The sequence below is a fragment of the Urocitellus parryii genome, unplaced genomic scaffold, assembly GCF_045843805.1.
Source record: "Urocitellus parryii isolate mUroPar1 unplaced genomic scaffold, mUroPar1.hap1 Scaffold_40, whole genome shotgun sequence".
Classification (NCBI taxonomy): Eukaryota; Metazoa; Chordata; class Mammalia; order Rodentia; family Sciuridae; genus Urocitellus; species Urocitellus parryii.
In genome coordinates, this window is record NW_027553586.1 from 7632632 (window position 1) to 7655189 (window position 22558).

At 41.8% G+C, this 22558-nt stretch overlaps 1 protein-coding gene across 1 annotated transcript; it reads left to right on the forward strand.

Moving 5' to 3' along the window:
- Positions 1 to 1617: 1617 nt before the first annotated feature.
- Positions 1618 to 19791, forward strand: LOC144252335 (flavin-containing monooxygenase 5-like). Its single transcript, XM_077794730.1, has 6 exons — positions 1618 to 1693; positions 3562 to 3590; positions 8936 to 9135; positions 12786 to 13156; positions 16929 to 17001; positions 19446 to 19791. The coding sequence occupies exons 1-6, from the start codon at positions 1618 to 1620 to the stop codon at positions 19789 to 19791; spliced, it is 1095 nt and encodes a 364-aa protein (XP_077650856.1).
- The last annotated feature ends 2767 nt before the right edge of the window (positions 19792 to 22558 follow it).

Consider the following 22558-nt stretch of genomic DNA (forward strand, 5'->3'; position numbering starts at 1 on the left):
AAACTATTTTTTAAACATTGTGGAATACACTGGAAATCTTCAGGGAAAAATGCATTTAAAACACTTTTTTTTTGTGGGAAGGATTGTTATATTTATTATGTTTTCTTCTTTTTTCCTAAATAACATGTGGACAAGGAAACCCCACTGATTTACCCCCTCACTGCAAGGCTGGTCTGAGGCAGGGACACACACACACCTGCGCCAGGCCACTAAGCAAATCCTCTGACTGGTGACTACTGCATGGCCACCCACAGACAGGAAATGTGGGAGCCAGGCAGAGGCCCAGTTCATGGCCTGCTGCTCTCAGCTTGCTGCCCCTGCCCCCAGAGTTCAACCATGGAAACCCCAGCAAGGAAGATCTCATCCCCACAGTCACAGCAGAGGACTGATGGCTATGGCAGATGAAGCCAGGTCAGGGTCCCCAGCATAGTCTGAGGGCACCCAAGCGCCCTGGATCTGGAGCACAGGGCCCTCCAGCACCAGATGCATGCAGCTGCCCGTAGACCTTCTCTTTTGGCCCTTCCTCTTTGGGTCACCCCGCGGGACCTGTTGCTTCTCTGTAGCAACTCCCCACCCCAGCCATTCTGGGCTCTGCCTTGCAGGATCTCTCTCCCCCAAGGGAAGGAAGAAAGAGACTGCCGTTCTTGTCTGCAGAAGGGTCCAGATCCTCCCCTGAGCTCCGTCCTCAGCCCCCAGCCTGGTCAGCTTCCAGACCAGTTCTCTAGTGCCTTATCTGAGGCTGCGGCCTGGGCCGTGCTGAGGAGATGACCCCTGCCCCAGTGGCCCCTGGCCTCCTCAGTGGAGCCCCCAAGTGCCCTGATTGGAACCCAAGGCCATACTCCCACTCCTGATGCTCACAGGGCCACGTCTCAGCCCCCAGGAGCTCTGGCCTGCAGGGCTGTGCTCTGGGTAGTAGAAGGTAGATGCTGCTGCCCTCGCCCTGGGCTCCAGCCATCAAGGCCCACTGGTTTAGATCAGGACGGCCCCTGCAGCTGGACAGGCTCCCCTCCTTAGACAGGAGGCTAAGGGAAGGGTTCCTCAGCGCAGTCTGGCCCGTGGAGTCAAGAGACCAAGAAGGTCACCCCTTCCTAGAGGCCACAGCTCCTCCCAACAGTGGATGCTCAGGCTCCACCAGGTAGGTGGAACCAACTGCAGCCGCACAGCAGCTCCTGTGAGAGACCAGGCCCTGCCCATGGTGCGCCCCTTACCTAGGAAGCCTTGTCCAAGAGGCACAGACAGCTTGGGTCAGCAGGAGGCTTGTGAGTGGGCTCCAGGTGAGGCCCCTGTTCCTCACAAACAAGTTCAAGGCCTGGGAGCTCTTTGGGAGAAAGAGAAGAAGGAACCAGGGAAGGAGCTAGAGCCAGCCACCTGGGAGTTGGGCCTTTTCCATCCCTGTGCCTCCGCTGCCCCACCCTCCTGCCTTCCCCAGGGAAGGGTGGTCCAGGAAACTGTCAGCACTACCAGCCAGACACAAGTGTCTTGGCCTGGAGTCTAGCCAGAGGGAATGGAGATGGCACTCCCAGTCAGGATGTGCGGGACAGGGGGAGAAGTCCAGGGCCACGCAGAGGCAGCGTCCCCACTCCCATTGCCCCTCCACAGTGTCAAGGCCAAGGGGAGATGGGCAGCTGCACTCCCAAGACCAGGGGAGCCTCGGGCTTGCTTCTATGTGGGCACATGGGTGTGGGGTTTGGAGGTGGGAATCTATTTTTTGTATTATGTTTCGTGCTACTGTAGTTTTGTGTGGCACTATTGTAATTAAAATAAAGTACTTGTATGGAGAGCCACTTGTGTCTGAGTGTCCTTCCAGGGTGCTGTGCATCCTTTGGAACCACAAGAAAGCCCCAGCCAGCCCAGAGCGGCCCACCCTAGCCTCACTAGGAAGAGGCTTTGGACCCTGAGGAACAGCTGGAGCTTCCTCCTGCCTGTACCCACCTAGCCGGCACCCCCCCAGCCAGCCGGGCTTCATGGGCAGGCTTGTGTGCACCCCCTACCCGTGAGAATGATGCATCTCATGGCCTGGGCCCAAGGGGCTCCCTGGTCAACGTCATCTTTCCATTATCTCAGAGCAAAAGAGTTTCTGGATCTCCAATGCTTGGGCAGGGCAGGCAGGAAATTCAAAGAGGTCCGAAAAACAGCCTCCCCTGGCTTTTACATGCGTTCTTCCTGCTGCCTAGAATGTTCTGACTTCCCCACCTGGTGAACTCCTACCATCTTTCAGTGCCCCACTCACCATCACCTCCTCTAGGAAGCTTCAGGTCTGCATGGGGGTGCTCACACAGGCTTTCCTCTCCTTCCAGAGGGTATTAGTTTACTAGGACTGTTGTAACTAGGTACCACAAACACGGTGGCCTACACGACAATTGAGGTGTTGGCCTCCCAAGTCTCTGGGGTGTGGGTCACCAAGCCCAGCCTGACTCTACCTGTCTTTAAAAGGAGTAGGTCATTTCTCTGTTTCTCTGGCTATAAGACCTACAATGCACTCTCTCTTCTTCTGTCTTGGTAACCATCAGGTATGGGCGACAGTGAGGATGCCAGAGACAGTGATATGCTTTGAGCTCAGATTGTCCCCATGAGGTGCGAAGGGGCCTGCAAGGCCCATAGGCCCCAGTGTCTCTCTTCAGGGCAGCTGGGAGAGCCCCCTCCCCTCCACCTCTTGTCCTCAGGAGAGCAGCCTGTTAAAAGAGCAGGTCCCTCTCTGTCACTGGCTCCCACCTCTTGTGTTTGACCCTGTTGTGTCCTGTTTTGTCTGGGGCACTGCCGGGATTAACCAGGCCTCAGGCTGCAAGTGCCCCACTGAGCCACACCCCAGGCCTCCAGCTTCTTTCTGGAGCCCAAACAGGCCAAGCCCTTTCCTACTGAGGCTCTGGGTCCCTTTTGTCCTTCAGGCTGGAATGTTCTCTGCACAGAGGGCACACCCCTCCCCAGCAGGATGGATGCGTGAATTCTGTTTAGACCTGCCATGAGTCACATGCCTATTGGAGTGCAGCCATGTGCAAGAGTTCTCACCCGCCTCCCCTGGAGCTCACAGTCTGTGGGACAGAGAATTTCTCAGCCCTGATGCTCAGAGGAGGTGTCATTCGGGGACACTGGGTTGCAGGGCAGGAAGTGGCTGAGCTGGGTTCTGAACCCAGGCCGCCCACTTGGAAAACGTGAGAAGCCGCTAGAAACAGAATGCCCCAGGGATGCCACGTGTGCAGAACACGCATGTGCGTACACACACACACACACACACACACACACACACTCATGAAGGCACAGGTTGGAGGAGCTGGCTGCTGCCCACCCTTTTCCCAAGAAGGGAGCTTTTAGCCACCCTTCCCCCAGCCCTGGGCCTGCAGATGCCCTCCCTCCAGACAGGCCACCTCCCAGGGACTAAGGACAGGCTCCTTCCTCCCCCGGCTGGGGTCCCAGTGCCCCTTGCCGTCCCCATCTTCCTAGACCCTCACCCAACCTTGTTCTCCCCCCAAACAGGACTTGAAACCCCAGCCTGGCCCTTCAGACTTCACCCGACACATGTGGAAACACACAGGATGTAACTTGGGAACAGCTGGAAAAAGTAAGCAATCTGTAACAATCGTGTAAGCAGAAGGGCCTGCAGAGGCCTCTGAAAGGGTGAGGGAGCAGGGGGTTAGGACAGACTTTAAACTTGTAAAGAGTTTGGTCCACTGAAGAGCCCAACCAGAACTTGAAAAATCTCAGAAGAGAAAACTGAGAAACTTTACCAAATACCGTCAGAGAATGCCCTTGAGCACCCTGCCGGTGGGCGGAAAAGTCCAGTGTAACATTCAATGCCAGCTCTCCCCAAATTAATGTGTGATTTCAACATACTCTCAGCCAAAACCCCAAGATCATTTTGCATAGAATTTGCCGAGCTGCTTCACATGAAAGGGAAAAAGCACAATCAGGACAATTCTGAAAAAAAAAAATTGAAACAACGAAGGAGCTATATTCCATATGTAAATATTTATAAAGCAATGGTAAATGAGAGCTGCTGTAGGTTAGGAACAGGTACCAAACTGGAATAGAACAGAAGCCAGAGACAACCCTGCACATATATAGGAATTAGTGGAAGATAGAGGAAGCACTTCATGAGTGGAGAAATGAACCATTTAATAAATGGTGTTGGGGGATCCATTTGAGAAAAACTGAATTTAGATGGAATTCCTTCCTACTGTGTACATCAGTAAGTTCTCTATGCATTAGAAACCTAAACAGACTAAAATTATAAATGTATTAGATAAAATATAACAATCTGTTTATAACTTTGGATTAGCAAAGCCACCTTTTTTTAGCATTTATTTTTACTGTAATTGGACACACAATACCTGTATTTCTTTTTCTTTTTTTAATTAAAATACCTTTATTTTTAATTTTTTTTAATTTTTATATGGTGCTGAGAATTGAACCCGGGCCTTGCACATGCTAGGCGAGTGCTCCACCCCTGAGCCACAACACCAGTTCCCCTTTATTTCTTTCATGTGGTGCTGAGGATGGAACCCAGAGCCTCACATGAGCTAGGCAAGCGCTGTACCACTGAGCCACAACCTCATACCAGCAAAGCCACCTTTTAAAAACCACAAAAAGATTAGAAGATAAACACATTTGGCAATACCGAAATTTCATTCTTTTATAAACCAAGGTACCACAGGGAACGGGGTGCAGCTCAGTGGTAGAGCACCTGCCTAGCATGCTGAAGGTGCTGGATTCAACCCCCAGAATCACCAAAAAAAGAAAGAAAAAGAGAAATCGAGAAATAAGTGAGAAATAAAAAAATTTCCCCTATCCTCTGACCACCATTCACAAAGGAGGGCAGCTTAAAATGGGAATTCTCCTCAAGAAATGGGCTGGGAGAGGGCCAATCACAGTCCCCAAAACACAGGTACAGACAGGGAGGTGGACCCGGGGTGTGGCTCAGTTCTAGAATGCTTGCCTAGCATTCTGGAAGAATGCAAGTTCAAAGCCAGCCTCAGCAATTTAGCACTAAACAACTCAGTAAGACCCTGTCTCTAATAAAATACAAAACAGGACTGGGGATGTGGCTCAGTGGTCGAGTGCCCCTGAGTTCAATCCCTAGTACCCAAAAGAAAAAAAAATTAAACTTAATAATAATTTAATTATTTACATGCTCATTTAAATGTGTTCCATATACATGTGTTCAATTTTTTATGATTCGAAACAGACTGATTTTTCAGAAATTCTTTTTAATTTTAAATTATCTTTACATCTAGAATCAAGTGAAACTATTTTAAATACTGGACTTAGTTTTCTTCCATCCTATGGGGCTTCATGAAGCAAGAAGTTAATCTAGTTAAAATAAGTAAATAGTAAAAAATAGTAAAAAGAGTAGTTTGCTGGTCTGGCACAGTGGCACAATCCTATCATCCCAGCAATTTGGGAGGCTGAGCCAGGAGGATAGCAGGTTCAAGGCCAGCCTGGGCAAGTTAGTGAGACCCTGTCTCAAAATAAAAAATAAAAAGAGGGCTGGGGATGTGGCTCAAGCGGTAGCACACTCCCCTGGCATGGGTGCGGCCCAGGTTCTATCCTCAGCACCACATACAAACAGAGATGTTGTGTCCGCCGAAAAACTAAAAAATAAATATTAAAAAAAAACTCAGGTGGCACAAAGCCTGTATCATTTATTTTAATAAATAAATAAATAAATTATAAATAAAAAGAGCTGGGGATGTGGCTCAGTGGTAAAGCACCGCTAGGATCCATCTACAGTACACATTTTAAAAAAATAGTATTTTTGCTAGTAATTTTTCTTTTTTAAGCAGGGATTGAACCCATGGTTTCATGCATGCCAGGCAAGCACTGTTCCACAAAGCAACATCCCCATCCCTCTTATTAAATTTTTGATTGCACAAAAAAGATAAGGATTAAAACTTGTCATGTGGGGCTAGGATTGTGTCTCAGAGGTAGAGCACCCGCTTTGCACCGGCAGGACCCGGGTTCGATTCTCAGCACCACATTAAAAAAAAAAATAAATAAATAAAGGCATTGTGTTGTGTCCATCTTAAAAAAAAAAAAAAAAAAAAAAAAAAAAAACTTGTCATGCCATTGATGAGAATGCAACACTGACAGGAACAAAATATTCAGGGTGTGGAGATAAGGCAGCCATGTTTGTGAGAAAGCCCTGGGAAAACAGCAAAATCACATCTGCATAGGGGGGTGACCCTCACAGCACTAATGCAAACTGAAGAGATTTAATTGCTGAGTTCTAGCTTTTTGCTTTACGTATTAAAGAGAAAATTTGGGAGTCAAAATTTGCAAGTGGATCTATTGATCTCAGTGCATAAGGAAATTTTGGTATGACCCTTGTGGTAGGATGATTTTGTGAAAGCATCCCTTTCTTGTCAGGTTGATTTCATACACGATTATATTGACTAACCATTTTTCTTATGTTTTTCTTATAAGCCAGATTTATAAATATATTGTTTGCTTAAAATAAGTGGTAGAGTGCTTGCCTAGTATGTGTGAGGCATCGATGGAAAAGCAAAATAAATATGACAGCCATTAAGCATTTATTCAGTGTTAATGGTATGCCACACTTTTCTATAAAAATCATCACAGCGGTCTTGGGATAGATGTGTTGTAACTATCTCATCGATAGGGAACCTTTTAATCAAGGCTATAAGCTTCACCCTAAATCATGTGGATCCCAAGACCATGTAGGTAGTTTCACTGTGACAGGTAAAAGCACCTAACTCTGATAGTGCTGAAGGTTCCTCTCTATGAGGATATATATGTGAAGTAAAGAATCACACTTTGTAGACAGGCGTCTTTTTACATGAGAGCTTAGATAAAGACTATGAAACAATATACTTATTTACCGTAAAAACTTATTTACCAGAAACTTCTTCCAGGGTTGTGTAAAGTTGAAAATGTCCTGATACCTCTGCCAGGTAACTGAATATCAGCCTTAATCCATTCTGAATATGTACATTTAGCCAGGAAAGAACAAAGAAGTACTGAACAATCTCCTGTAGTTCTACTAGCAATCTTTATTTTCTCCTATTCAATAATCAATAGAACATCTCTTAACAGGATTTATAATTGGTCAGATGTGCATTGAAACGTCAGTTTGCCTGTTAATAGCTATATGATCTTCGGCAAATTTTTCATCTTCCTGATGTCCCTCACCCATAAAATGAGGATGATATTGGCTTCCTCAAGGGGTTGTTGTGTTAACATTGTAAAATGGTTAGTCAGTGTATCATGCCTGTAATTTCAGCTACTCAGGAAGCTAAGGCAAGAGGTTTGCAAATTTGACGCCAACCTGAACAACTTAGAGAGACCCTATATCAAAGTAAAATAAGATTTTTTTTTTAAAAAAAAGGGCTAAGGATGTAGCTCGGTGGTAGTGCCTTTGCTAAGCATGCATTTGGCCTGAGTTTGATCCCCAGCTCCTCAGAAAAAAGAATACAAAGGACTTAGTATACGGAATTACACGTCATAAGTCTCAGTAAAGGAAAGGAATAATGATGTGCTGGGGAGACTGAGAGAGGTGCAGGCTAACCCTCCCACTGTGGAGCACACCATTGGACACAACTGGAGAGACAGATTATGAGCACAGAAAGTTTCACATCATATAAATGATATAAATGGTAAATCATAGTTCATAATAATGCAACAATGTCAAAGACAAAAAGACTGGAGTTTTGGGTTAAATGATCTCCAGTTGTTTTCAGTTTTATCATTACATGATTTTTTGGGGTGAGGGTACTGGGGATTGAACTTGTTACAGTTAAAACACTGTCCCGGGGATTCATAAATTGACCCAGACCACTCATATATAATTGAATCAAGCCTTTATTGAAGCACACCAGTGGCAACTGACCAAACATAAAGCTGTTCCCCTGATCAGCCCCAGACAATTGTAGGGGCACTCCTTATAAGCCTGAAAACCGCACCAGGGATGTTTGGGGATCCAGCCAATGAAAGCCAGCCAGGTTACAGAAGTGGGAGAGTGCAGTCAGGCCACCCTAGTTACAGAAGCAAAGCCCCATTAGGTAGTTCCATGTTCTTAAGGATTTCTATAGCAAAAGGAAAAGAACATCTTGTGCCAGGCATGACCTTTCTACTTGGCATGGTGGTTTTACAAACTGGAGCCACTTGGGCTTGACTGTCACAAACCCTGGGGCACTTAACCACTGAGCCACATCCCCAGCACCCCCCGCTTTTTTTTTAAAGATGGACACAATATCTTTTTACTTTATTTATTTTTATGTGGTGCTGAGGATCAAACCCAGTACCTCACATGTGCAAGGCAATTGCTATACCACTGAGCTACAACCCAGCCCCCCAGCTTTTATTATTTTATTTAGAGACAGGGTCTTGCTGAGTTGCTTAGGGCCTTGCTAAGTTGCTGAGGCTACCTTTGAACTCACCATCCTCCTGCCTCAGTCTCCTGAGCCACTGGGATTGAAGGTGTACGCCGCAGCACCCGGTCTGTTGAATGACTTTTTTAAATATATTTTTTAGTTGTCAATGGACATTTACTTTATTTGTATGTGATGCAGAGAATCAAACCCAGTGCCTCACACATGCCAGACAAGTGCTCTGCCACTGAGCCACAAGCCCAGTCCCTATTCCATGATTTTTAATGAGTCCATAGGTGGTAAGTGCTAGTGAAGTTCAGAAGAAGAGAGCATTACCAACCTGAAAGGCCAGTGTTTCCTGTGTGGTTCTCATGGAGGACGCGGACTTGATCTGGATCTTACACACGAATGGGCGCATTGGCTGTGAACAGAAGTGCAGTGCTGGACAGCAGCAGGGCATGTTCTAGGACAGCGTTGGGGAAGGAAAATTTTAAAAAGATTGTACAGAACTAAAGTGCCACACTAGTGAGTATGAACTTAATGGTGAAGAAAGTGAGTGTGCTTCCGAGTGTGAGCCAGAATGACAACAGGAAACCATGTTTCCCACTCCTTAGGTGTTCCTCAGCACCAGGAGAGGCGCGTGGATCCTGAATCGCGTAGCGGACCATGGATATCCTTTTGATGTGGCACACCTTTCTCGGCTTCAGCATCGTTTATCAAAGATATGTGGTCAAGCATTTACAAATTCATATTTGGAAAAATATCTGAATCAAAGATTTGATCATGAAATGTTTGGCCTGAAGCCTCAACACAGGTATGTGCTCAGATGGGAATGGGGTGATTAAGGCCAAGGCCCAAGGACTGTTCACTCAGGCTGACAGCTACCTCCACCCAGACATTAAGGAAACCAGAGAATCTGGAATGTCACTTTACCTTATCAACCACAGAAGACCAAGACCTGCTGGTCTAAAGATTGTGTGACTCATTCTCATTGGCATTAGCCATTTCCTTATTCTGTGGGGTATCAGGTTTTTTTTTATATGGTGCCCAACAACAATAAAAAGGTAGTAGAGGGCAGTGCCTCATTCAGTCAGTCAACAAACATAGGGCACCTGTTTGTTGTGAGCAAGGCATTATGTTGGGCATAAAATACAGAGAGAAAGACATAATAATAAAAATAATACCTTGCCTTTTTCAAAGACATTTTAAAGTTAAGCACAGTAATGAGTGTGTGTGTGTGTGTGTGTGTGTGTGTGTGTGTGTGTAATCTCATTTAATCCTCCAAACAGCCCTATGGGTTGATGCCATTTTTATATCCATTTTACAGACATAAAAAATCAAAACTTAGAGAAACTAAGTCATTTGCCCAAGATCAACATAAGTAACAGATGGAAGACTTCAGAAATGGTCTTACGTTAATATACAAATGAGAAGACAGACAAGAGAACATGACAGAGAGATGCACAGATGTAGTGGGAGAAGAGGGTGGGCTCTCGTACAGAGGAGGGCATGTGAAAGCCTCCTGTGTACTGACTCTATGTGACTTTTCTCTCCAGCCTTTTATTTTTGAAAATGTTCACATCTACAGAAAAGTCATATCTTTTACCTAGATTCACCTGTCATTGAGTTTGCTATATTTGCTTTTTATCTCTTCCCTCATGGAAGATAGATCCGAACAATATGTAGTATATACACATACTTAAGGACGTATCTTTTTTTTCTGAAAGTAAGTAAAAATCATTAAAACATACCCAAGAAAAGGGTATTCCCCTACATGCCATAATACAATGATCACATTTGGGAAATTTAACATTGATAAAATTATTTTCTAAAATGTTGGCATATTCAAATTTCTACATATATCCCAATAATATTTTCTTTTTTAATTTTTAATTGAACCCAGGGTCACTTTATCACTGAGTTTTTCCCAGCCCTTTTTATTATTATTATTATTATTATTTTGATACAGGGTCTCACTAAGTTGCCTAGGGCCTTGCTAAATTGCTGAGGCTGGCCTAGATCTTGAAATCCTCCTGTCTCTGCCTCCCAAGGGATTACAGGTGTACATCACTGCAACCAACCTAATAGTCTTTTTTATAATAAGTTTTTTTCTATTCTAAAAAATGTTAATCACATCATTTCATTAGTTGTCATGTCTTTTTTAATCTGAAATACTAATTCTCTATTCCCTTTTTTTTTTTTTGCATACTAGGAATTGAACCCAGGAGTGCTTTACTATTCAGCTACATCCCTAATTTTTTTAATTTTTTTGAGACAGGTCTCAGTAAATTGCTGAGGCGTCCTCTAACTTGTGGCCCTTCTGCCTCAGCCTCTAGAGTCACTGGGATTATAGACATGCACCACCATGCCTGGCCATTCATTTTTTTTAAACATGGACTTTTATTCTCCTTCTCCTCTTTCTCCTCCTTTCTTACTCCTCCTCTCCTCTCCCTATTTCCTCTTCCTCCTCCTCTTTCTTCTTTCTAAGGCATGGTTTTTGTAGACTATCTCTAAATTTTGAGTTGCATTGTATCTTGGCATATATACTACATTAAGGGATGTTATCTTCTTGGAGAATCCCATCAGGACCCACATGATGTCAGTTTATTTCATATTAATGATGCTAAATTTGATTGTGGGTAAAAAGTGGCATGTACCAGGTTTCTCCAGTACAAAGATAGTTTTCCCCTTGAAATTAATTAGTGGGATGGTACCTGGACACCGTGTTCCCCAACAACTTTTCATTGAATTATTTAAGCATGAATATGTTTTGTAGTTGCAAAACAAATTGAGGTTTTATTGAATAATAAAAGGTAGGCAAATCGGGTCAGCATGTAGCATTCTAATTGTAATATGTTAGAATAGCAAAAGGCACATTATGCCCCAAGACCTGCATATAGCCTGGTATAGCTAGACTATATGGCAAAGCTAGAAGAGTAGTTGAATACATCTCTAGGTCTATCAGGCATGAAACCTTTTGTATGCTCTGCTAAATAAAAAGTATAGGGGGCTGAGGATTTAGCTCGGTGGCAGAGTGCTTGCCTAGAATGCACGAGGCCCTGAGTTCAGCCCTCAGCCCTGGCAGGGGGAAAACCAAAAAGTTTGGAATGAAGACAGCAAATCCATTCAAGTGAATGACTTGTTAAATTTAAGCAAGCGAGTGGTGTAATAATAAGTCTATAATAATTCTATTTTAGAATGACCAGGCATGTGTCACTGCAACTGACCCAACAATATTCTTTATACCTTTTTTTTTTCTTTTCTAAATCAAGGATCCTAAAATCATGTTTATTTGCCCTTCTTATTGTAAGGCAAATGGTATAGAGGGGAGATGGGGGAGCCCTAAAGACAACTGTGTTGTTCAGGTGAGACAGTTAGTAGACAAAACTATTCTAGGCAGACTTCTTTTTTAAGAGAGGAAGAACACAGGCTTGGTGAGCAGACAGGAGACAATTCTGTGGCTTAGGCAACTGTGTGGATGGAGGCGCGCTAGTGAAAAGCAGTAGGTTAGAGAGAAAGATGAAGCCATGCTGCTGGAATGCAGAATACCGTCTTCCTGAAGGTTCAAATCCAAGCAAATTGACTTCCACAGCTCGGGTGTAGTTGGGTGTAGTCGTAAGACACATGACACTCCTGAGGCTAGGCCAGGAAGATGTGGGGAGAGGGGTCTCGGAGCCTGCTGACCCAAGGTTCAGGAATCAAGACTTGTTTTTACAGACCCAAGATACTGGAAACCTGACTTATTTATTTTGATACCCTTATTCCATGCCGTCTCTAGGTCCAAAGTATCCCAAGAGAGTATAGAAAACTATTTTTACAGAAATTCTAAAATCCTAGGCTGTAGAACATTGGTCAAGTCACTTATCTTCTCTAGACCTCAGTTTCTTCATCTATACAACCTGGATAATGACACCTACCCTTCATAGAGATTATGTGACTGCCAAATAACTTAATGCATGGAAATGTAATTTGAACTCTAACTTGCTGTACATGTGTAATTTATTCCACAGTTTGGAAAATGAAAGTCTAAGTCTACCTCTTTGGAATTAGAAATGGATCAGGACATTAATAGTCAAGTTTTGTCAGACTGATTGATATGTGGACAGGAACGACTGTCCTGTGGCCTTGTGACACCACGGAGCATTACTATCACATGAACAACCACATATGCACTCCTCCAAAAAACTCTTATCCTTCACTTCTCCAATACCTTCCCCTTCAGTGACTTGCAGGGTCCAGCCCATTCAGCCTTGAGCCCTGAAAAGCTGATATAAAGTAAAACTGGTGTAAAGTGGGACTTTCCAAATTTCATGGGTAAACTGAGGGGACACCGTTGACATATTATTTTCTAACCACCTCCACCAAAGTAAAAATTTACTTACAGGGTTTATTTCTCTCTCCCCTTCTTTGCCTCTCTCGGTCCCTCTCATTTCTCCTTCTCTTAATCTTCATGGCCACTCACAGAGCTCTGAGCCAGCATCCAACAGTAAATGACGATCTGCCCAATCGCATAATCTCTGGTTTGGTGAAGGTGAAGGGAAACGTGAAGGTGAAGGGAAACGTGAAGGAATTCTCAGAGACAGCTGCCATATTTGAGGATGGCTCTAGGGAGGATGACATTGATGCTGTTATCTTTGCCACAGGCTACAGCTTTGCCTTTCCTTTTCTGGAAGATTCTATCAAAGTGGTCAAAAATATGATATCCCTATATAAAAAGGTCTTCCCTCCCAACCTAGAAAAGCCAACTCTTGCAATCAGAGGCTTGATTCAGCCCTTAGGAGCCATTATGCCGATTGCAGAGCTCCAAGGATGCTGGGCCTCTCAAGTATTTAAAGGTAAGTGACAATAAAAATTCACTCCTTAATTACTTGGTGATGTTTGACTATGTTTCTGTGCTTGCTTTTAAATAGCAGTATGTTTGACCAAAATCTTGAGGGTTGCATAATATCTGGCACAAACTTAGTACCAGAAAACTTATTTTTAAGTGAATCTAAGTAGTAATATAACCATGGACATACCTTAGAATCACCTGGGTATTTCCCAGTTTAGGCATGCTTTGATCTCATTCATGGTGATACTTACTCAGTAAATCTGGGAGGGGCAGGCACAAAATTGTTCCCCAGAAGATTCCAGTGTGTACTTCAGATTACAATCCACTCATCTGAATTTTAGGCAACTGGTATGTATTTGTGAAGTAAAAGAATTTCATCTTTCATTACAGAGAATGTCAAATATAGAAATGGTGCGACTTAATTCATACAATAAGTTAACACCTGGTAGGAGATAATCCAGAATATAAAATATTCAACTTTCAAATCCTCACATCCCTACTATCCTGCGTCCCTGCATGTCCCCCCTTAGAGTTTTGACCAGGAGCACCTGAGGGAAAACAACTTTGAGCTTTGGGATAGTAGGCTCAGTAGGAGCCAGCGGGTGAGGAGGGTTCCAAAAGGCTTCATTCAATCCAGCACCATCTCAGAACCTCGTGACAGTTCTCTAAATGGTCAGACTACCACCTAAAGACATTATAGAGTTAACCTGGAATTCACTGAATAAGGAGAGAGAAAATGGTTTAAGGAACGTGAAAACATATCATTTGAAATACAAATGAAGTTACTGGAGAAGTTTAGGCTAAAGAAGTTAAGATCTGGGGGAGATCTAAGAGTTCCCTTCAAATATTTGAAGGGATACATATGGGATAAGAATTAGACTTACTTACTAGAGCAAAGAGTCAAACTAGAACCAAGGAATGAAATCTTGAAGGTTGCATAATATCAGCTTAACATTAAAAAAAAAAAAGACAAGACTTTTTTTTTTGGTCCATATAAAGGGAGCATGATTTGAAGGAGGGAGATAAGAAATCTGATACAATATGTGTCTAAACAAGGTAACACTGAAATCTAATAAATTCAAAGAGAACTTCATCACAGAATGTTGTAAATATCTGTATCTGCCCATCAAATTTAATAGTTCATGAACTGACTGCCTCTAACCACCAAGAAATAGACCTCCGCCTCCTCCTCCTCCATACAGTTTCAGCTAATAACTGCAGACTGGTGGCTGTACCCTGTAAGAAGTCATTGGAAATCAGCTTTCAAATGTACTTCTTGAGCATCCTAAAGACCTGTGATTAATTTCAAAGGAAACATTCCCATGCTTCCTTGTTGATTTGTAAGTCATAATTCCCATAAATTAAGAAAACACATTAAAAAAACATAGTAAGCTCTGAGTGTTGAATTTCTGACTTCTGTGTTTCAGAGGCGTATCAGGTGTGCACAGAAAAGGGCCACCAGAATGGCAGAGAACATGACACCTGTTATAGTAGGACCCCGTGCTGGTCAGCCTGATAATGAGAAGACTTAAAGTAGTCATGACAGGTGCTTTTCACATTTTAACTTAGTTGTGTGGCTCCAGAAGGAAGAACTATTTCCAATGATAAAAGTTGCATAGAAGTATATTTGGGGGTCAGTTCAAAAAATAATGTTCCAACAACCACATCAGTCAGTTATATCATCTCCTTAGCAGGTAGTGAGATCTCTAAGGCCAGAGATCTTTTTTTCTTTTAAAATACATGACAGCGGAATGCATCACAATTCTTATTACACATATAGAACAATATTTCATATCTCTGTATATAAAGTATGTTCACAGCAATTCATGTCTTCATACATGTACTTTGGATAATGATGTCTATCACATTCCACTGTCCTTGCTAATCCCCTGTCCCCTCCCTTCCCCTCCCATCCCTCTGCCCTGTCTAAAGTTTGTCTGTTCCTCCCATGCTCCCTCTCCCTACCCCACTATGAATCAGCCTCATTATATCAGAGAAAACATTTGGCATTTGTGTTTTTGGGATTGGCTAACTTCACTTAGCATTATCTTCTCCAATTGCATCCATTTACCTGCAAATGCCATAATTTTATTCTCTTTTATTTCTGAGTAATATTCCATTGTGTGTATGTGCCACATTTTTTAATCCATTCATTCACTGAAGGTCTTCTAGGTTGGCTCCACAGTTTAGCTATTGTGAATTGTGCTGCTATAAACATCGATGTGGTTATGTCCCTGTAGTATGCTGTTTTTAAGTCCTTTGAGTATAAAATGAGGAGTGGGATAGCTGGGTCAAATGGTGGTTCCATTCCAAGTTTTCCAAGGAATTTCATACTGCTTTATATACTGGCTGCACCAATTTGCAGTCCACCAGCAGTGTGTGAGTGTGCCTTTTCTCCCACATCCTTGCCAACACTTATTGTGCTTGTCTTCATAATAGCTGCAAGGCCAGATACTTTTAAGGAAGAATTAGATGACCACTTGATATTGTATTGTAAAGAGAAGGATTGTACTAAGACACATTCCCATTCTGAAATTCTATATTCCAGAATTTTATAGAGTAACATTTTAGGATTGTGGCTCAATTGGCACAGTGCCTACATATCTGGTTGGGCATAAGGCTATATATCTGGGCAAAAGGCTAATTGTTTGAGCTAGAGTTGTTTATATGGACTTAAATGTGATTCTGCCTTTGTCTAGTCATGTCCTTGGTTTTAAATCATAGTACAGAAACTGTTTTATATTAATACTTAAATTTTATTTGTCAAGATTGGGTATATGAGTTCCTTTGGCCTTACCTCCCCCGCACACACAGACACACAAAACTCTTATCAAATAAAAGAGGTTATAAGGTGAAGGTTATTTTCCATAGGATTTTAGCATAAAATGTGATTAGAGTTTATGTTTACTTCCTTTATTCTCTCTTGTATAAAATACCTTTGTTATTAAGATACCTGTGCAGGTGTTCCTCTAGACCCCTCCCTTTTTTGAGTTGGGGTTTTACTATATCACTCAAGCTGATTGAACTTTTAGATCCACGTTATCCTCCAATTTCAGCCTCCCAAGTGCTGGAATTACAGGCATGCATCACTACACCTGACTTGCCTTTTGACCTTGTACCTCACTTTTCATTTGCTTTTAAGGCCATTTGTCATTTCCTTGTGTCCAAATTTAATTTACCAATTCAAAGACTATGTTAGGGAGGAGGCAGGTATTTGTTGGAAGGCAGAGTACAGTAAATATGTTCCAAAGACAAAACAGAATAAACTACATGTACTGATACCGGTGAATATTCCTTAGGACTAGAGGTATTTTGAACTTAATATATTTTCAGATTTTTGGAATATCTGCATATACATAATGACCTATCTTGGAGATGAAACCCAAGTCTAAAAAGGAAATTCACTTAGTTTTTATATACACCTTACACAATACAGCCAGAGGGTAATTTTATACAATAAAATTGTGCCTGTGTTTTGATATGACCTATCATGAGGTCATGTGTAGAATTTTCTACTTGGGGCATTTTGTCCATGTTCAAAGAGTGTTGAACATGGACAAAATGTTGGAGCATTTAAGATATCTGTTTTTGTGATGAGGTATGCTCAACTTATATTTTGGTCATGGCAAGATCAAATGATCAAGCAAACTGTTATCTCTTTGAGTATAGAAAATCATCCTATATTTCTTTGAATTCTCCATAGCACAGTAATTGTTAATAGGATAATTGTTTCTATTGAGGTAATTTACACTTAAATTTAAAATTTTTCTCTTTAGGGCTAAAGAAATTGCCCTCACAAAGTGAAATGATGGCAGATATATCTAGGACTCAAGAGGAAATGGCAAAAAGGTAAGAAATTCTCCCAAGAAGATGTATGTAACTTTTTCTACTTATTCTTGATAAGAACAATATTATCCTACATTTAGTTTCATCTTGTTAATTTGAGAATCCTGGTTATATTGTGATAGGAGGGGAATGATAGTGGTGACAACAGAATGGGGAAATAGCACTAGCAGTTTAATGTGGATGGGAAAGGAGAGAAAACTCAAGGAAGTGTATAAAGGCGCTATAAAGGCTATGTTTAGGACTTAAAAGTCAGGAAAAAGCTCCTTGAGAAAACAATCAGGTATGTTATTTGGGGGAGGGTTACTTGAAGTATTAACAGGGCTGCAAAGGAAGGAGGGGTGTGGTGAATCAATGGTGATTTCAAGTTCTAAGTAGACTTACAGACCTGACGTGGCTGCTTTGCTGGCTGTCATCAGGTGCACCGCACACGCAGGTCACAGTATGATCTGGTAAAGCAGTGACATCCCCTGGCTGCTTTGCTTCTGTGGATACAATGATGTGGCAGTCTGGATCTCAGAACTTGAGCTCAAATCCCAGGTTGTTTTTATGTGGAAATCGATTGTTGCAGGCCCCAAATGGTGGTTTCAGCCACTGACTATAAAGCATGGCTCTGGCCTGTCTTGGAGGAGAGAAGGTGACTTTTCATTCCATCTTCTTGTCCTTACCGGTGCTCTCCTATTTTCCTCCCCTTTCATTGTTGCACGTCTATGGCAAAGTTCCTACATCCTCTGCTCTAGGCCTCTCCTCTGCTTCCCCGAGTCCCTGTGTTCCCAACTTCCTCCTTACTCTCCACATCATTCCCCTGAAGGTCATCCATGACCAGGTGCCTTGCTCTCACTCCTGAGCTGGCACTTCTAAGCATCTTCCCTTCCTGAAGGCTTTCTTTCCCTTCTTTTCTGGCACCAAACTCTCTTATTTGGACTTTCCTGCTCTCTTTCTTTTCACTTAAGCTTGTCCAACCACCTTCTGATTGTGAGTAGTCCCCCAGGACATAGTCTGAACTTTCCTGAGGGTTGACAGTTTGCTCACATTCAGCATTTCATGGGCATGGGGTCTATTTAATCCTCTTAACCATCCCACAGGCTATGAAACCTCATGAAAACTCCAATACTTGACCTACTATTATAAGATATGTAAATGCACATGTGCTGACACCTGAGTTAATATAATCTCCAGGAAGGAGAGCTCTCAGGTTCTTTCCTATTTCATCTCCTCAAAATTCCAGCTCCATTTTGATAAGGTACTACTTGACCACCTATCAGTTCCTCCAGAATTCCACCTCAAGAATTCTACCAAAAATTCATTTTCTAATCCTTGTTTCCTGTCTTGGTTTTTTGATTCCTCAATTAGCTTAAAGACTTTCCTCTTATTTGCTTTGTGTTCCATTTTTCTTTCTTTTCATTATAGAAAATAAAAAGTGAAAGTCTCCTAGTCACACTTCTTCCACATATTTTACTGTCAACTATTTTTTCACTAAGAAGTCTTTTTATCTCTCCAAATCTGCACTTGGTACCATCACTCCATCTGGCTCCACTGAGAGGGCCACTTCTTCTTGTGAGATAAGTCACCCTCCCTGGTCCTTTCAGGATCCAAATTAACATTTTCGCTGGGAAGCCCTGATCTGTGGACAACCCCTACCCATCTCACCACCCTGGCCTCACAAAATAGAGAACCCCATGCTTGAGGATTTGGGGTGAACTCCCTCCTTCTCGTCAGAGTCCTCTGTGTCTGGAGTGCTGTGGTCCATTCTTGTTTTCTGCTGACTTAGGCAACAACCACAGACGTTTATGCCCATTCTGCTTTATTCCTTCACCTGGCTGTTTTCTCATCTATATCTTTCAAATCTTCAATGACCTATTATAGCCCTCTTTTTTTTAAGAATTTTTTGAAAATATTTATTTATTTTTTTTAGTTTTCGGCAGATACAACATCTTTGTTTGTATGTGGTGCTGAGGATCAAACCCGGGCCACACGCATGCCAGGAGAGTGTGCTACTGCTTGAACCACATCCCCAGCCCTGTAGCCCTTTTTTAACTACCCTTTTTAAAATTTCTATTTAACAGTCAAACCCACAATATTTAGCAAAACCCTTGTCTGTTCTGTTATGTATACAGCAATCTTATCTCTTCTGGTGTATTATCAGATCTCTAAGAATGGTGACAAATATCTTTTTTCACTATTTACTACAGTTTGTAGCCTAATTTAAAATCAATACAAGCTGAGGCTGTGGCTCAGTGGTACAGCACTTGCCAAGCATGTATGAGGCACTGGGTTCAAATCTCAGCACCACATATAAATAAATGAATAAAGGTTCATCAACAAGTAAAACAATTTTTTTTAAATCAGTACAATGTGCCCAGTATAAAATCAATACAATATGTATGTTGATTGATTGACTAGTTAATCGCCTTTTTGATAGGCCATGGCTTCTGTCTTCTCTGATTTAGGTACATGGAAAGCCAACGCCATACCATTCAGGGAGACTACATTGATAGCATGGAAGAGATTGCTGATTTGGTGGGAGTCAGGCCTAGTCTACTGTCTCTGGCCTTCACTGACTCCAAGCTAGCATTACAGTTACTTTTGGGACCTTGTACTCCAGCCCAGTTTCATCTACAGGGCCCTGGAAAGTGGGATGGGGCTCGAAAAACCATCCTTTCCACAGATTACCATATCAGGAAGCCCATGAAGACAAGGGTGATGGAGAAGAGTTATTCCGCAGCTTCGGCAGTGACTGTGGACAGGTTCATGCTGGCCGTCATTCTCTTTGTGGTGATCATGGCTTATTTTTAGATGTCCCATTGTCAGTGCCCTGGCTTCCGCTGGGAAGCTCCAGGTAGAGATGGCTTCCAGACCTAACAAAACTGAGCACTCTCACTCCCCTGTTGCTCAGAAACCTACCTTTATTTCTCTTTCAGAAGCATTGATCCTCTTTTCACCTTTTCCTACAATGAAATCCTGACTTCTCATTTGTGTTGGTTCATGCTCCTTCCTCTTGTAATCTGTCACTCTTTCCTTCCAATAATTCCTGGACTGTGAGCTCAGGCACTCTTTAGTCATCTTTATATGATGTCCTTAGCAGACATGTGGCCTTGTTGATCATCAAATATTATGGTGGGGATCCTAAATCAGCATCTAAAAAAATGGCTGACTTCAGGCTGAGGTTGTGGCTCAGTGGAACAGCGCTCACCTGGCACATGTGAGGCACTGGGTGCAATCCTCAGCACCAAATAAAAATAAATAAATAAAGGTCTCGGGTCCACCTACAACTAAAAAAAAAGTTTAAAAAATGACTGACTTCATGTAATTCTTCTGATAGGATTTGATTTTCTATTTAAAAAGCTCAATTTTTGTTTTTAATGTTAAAACTATACATTTTCTGAGAGAGAAGAGAAATAGTCGTTTGTCTGTGATAGACATACAGATACATAAGACATCTTTTTTTACTCACTATCCTAATAACTGGTCATTTTTGCTCCTTACCCTAAGCAACATGTCTTTATTTTCTTAATAAAGAAGTTACTTTCAATTTTCTAAGCTCATAGGTTGTTTTAATAATTTAACATCTACCCATGGGTTCTACTTGGTTGAGAAAACTGGGATTTTTTTTAAAGAAGCTGTCCTATCTATTTTGATCTCTTAGTTCCTAGATTGGATCTAATCAGATTTTTAGTTTAGGAAAAAAGTAGCTGCCAACTACGGTAGTGAAGTCTACAAGTGTAATGTGTTTTGTCTCCTCTTACTCTTTCTCCCATTTCTTCAAGTAGAATCTAGTAGTAAGAATTCAAAGAGGTTTTGTCTAAAATGTAGGAATATTCTAATACCACTTTTTCTTATGTAGTTCTGAAAAACAGAGCAAAGAAATAGAAAGCAGGAACTTGGGTTTACATCCCAGAGCTGCTGGCGATTCTGTCTTCTCATCTGCTGAAGTTTTGCTATTCTTGTTTCATGAGAAACTGTCACTGTCTAGCACCCTGAACTCCAGTGGGGAAAGGTACTGGAGTAACAGTCAAGGGTATAGTCACAAATAGCTGCTGTGCAATGGTTTTAAGTTTGGATTGCTGCCAATTTCTTAACTACAGGATAAATTTGAACAAGTAAAAGCACATCCAACTAATATAAATACACATAAGAGAATTAGAAATTTGAGAGTTAAAACTCCTTGATCACATAGCTATTTGGACAGCTGCCTATCATTTCACCTAATTTACTTTTCCGGAACTAGAGAACTGAAAGTTGGTATTATGTCTTTTCCTTCTCTAATCCTTAGGATTTAGGGGATTTGTTATCTATTAAAGTAGATCTAGTACTTTTAAAATCTTTTCTTAGTTATTGATATACCTTTATTTTATTTATTTATACACAGTGCTGAGAATCAAACCCAGTGCGTCACACATGCCAGGCAAGTGCATTACCACTGAGCCCCAGCCCCAGCCCCAGATCTAGAATTTTTTAATCTACAGATTATTCTTGTTCAAAAGTAAATTGAAGCTGGGCATAGTGGTACATGCCTATAATCCAGTGGCTAGGGAGGCTGAGACAGGAGGATCACGAGTTCAAAACCAGCCCAGCAACAGTAAGACACTAAGCAACTCAGTGAGAGCCTGTCTCTAAATAAAATACAAAATAGGGCTGGGGGTGGCTCAGTGGTTGAGTGACCCTGAGTTCAATCCCCTGTACCCAACCCCCCCCCAAAAAAAAACAAGTAAATTGAAGGCTGTGGTTGTGGCTCAGTGGTGGAATGCTGTCTTAGGTGAATGAGGCCCTGGGTTCCATTCTCAACAGCACATTAAATTAAATAAATAAAATAAAGTTATTTTTTAAAAGGTAAATTGAAGGTCTCTTGCTTCTTAAGTTTTCTCCTTTTATAATATAAACTTGCCTCTTTTAGGATGTAAATGTATTGAATTAATAATCCCCTAATTATCACTAATAACACCCCAGTTTCCTCTTTAAAGTGTGTATTTTTAAATTGATTTGATTCTCTCATTCTACATATAATATGTAAGGTAACCAAAAAAAAATCATCGCTTGAATTCTAAACCAAGCTGAATGCAAGATGTGAATAGGATATTGCACTCAAAACAACTCAAGATGCAAATCTTTAGTATTGATGAATATTTGCTAATATTCTATTTATATATTCTACTTATATATTTTGCTCTTTGTATTAAGATCATGTATATGTGTATATATATTTATATAAAAATTCTCCAATTATATTAAATCTGGTTACCAAATAAAAATGCATTCTTGTAATGCCAGAGAGTAAGGAAGTGCTCTCTGAATAAGCATGTGTCAAGGGGACACAGGAGCCATCAAATAGTGGACAAATTTGAGCAATAAAATAAATAACCTACTATTAGAACAAAAGACATAAAAAATCACAAGTCCATAGTGATATAAACAAATGATTGAATAAATTAATAAATGAGATGGAACAGAACTCTCCTCTACAAAAGAATTCCAAATAATTCATACAGACACTCTATTCTCAAGGAGACAGAGCACGACTGTCCATGTGTCACTGACACCTTTCCTGCTGAACAATGAGGCCCGT

Excerpts from the sequence above, each read along its gene's own strand:
- LOC144252335 (XM_077794730.1), top strand. The coding sequence starts at position 1,618 with ATGGGCAGCTGCACTCCCAAGACCAGGGGAGCCTCGGGCTTGCTTCTA. Across the intron at positions 1,694-3,561 it reads CATGGGTGTGGGGTTTGGAG|CAATCTGTAACAATCGTGTA; the intron begins GTGGGAATCTAT and ends GGAAAAAGTAAG. Across the intron at positions 17,002-19,445 it reads CAAGAGGAAATGGCAAAAAG|GTACATGGAAAGCCAACGCC; the intron begins GTAAGAAATTCT and ends TCTCTGATTTAG.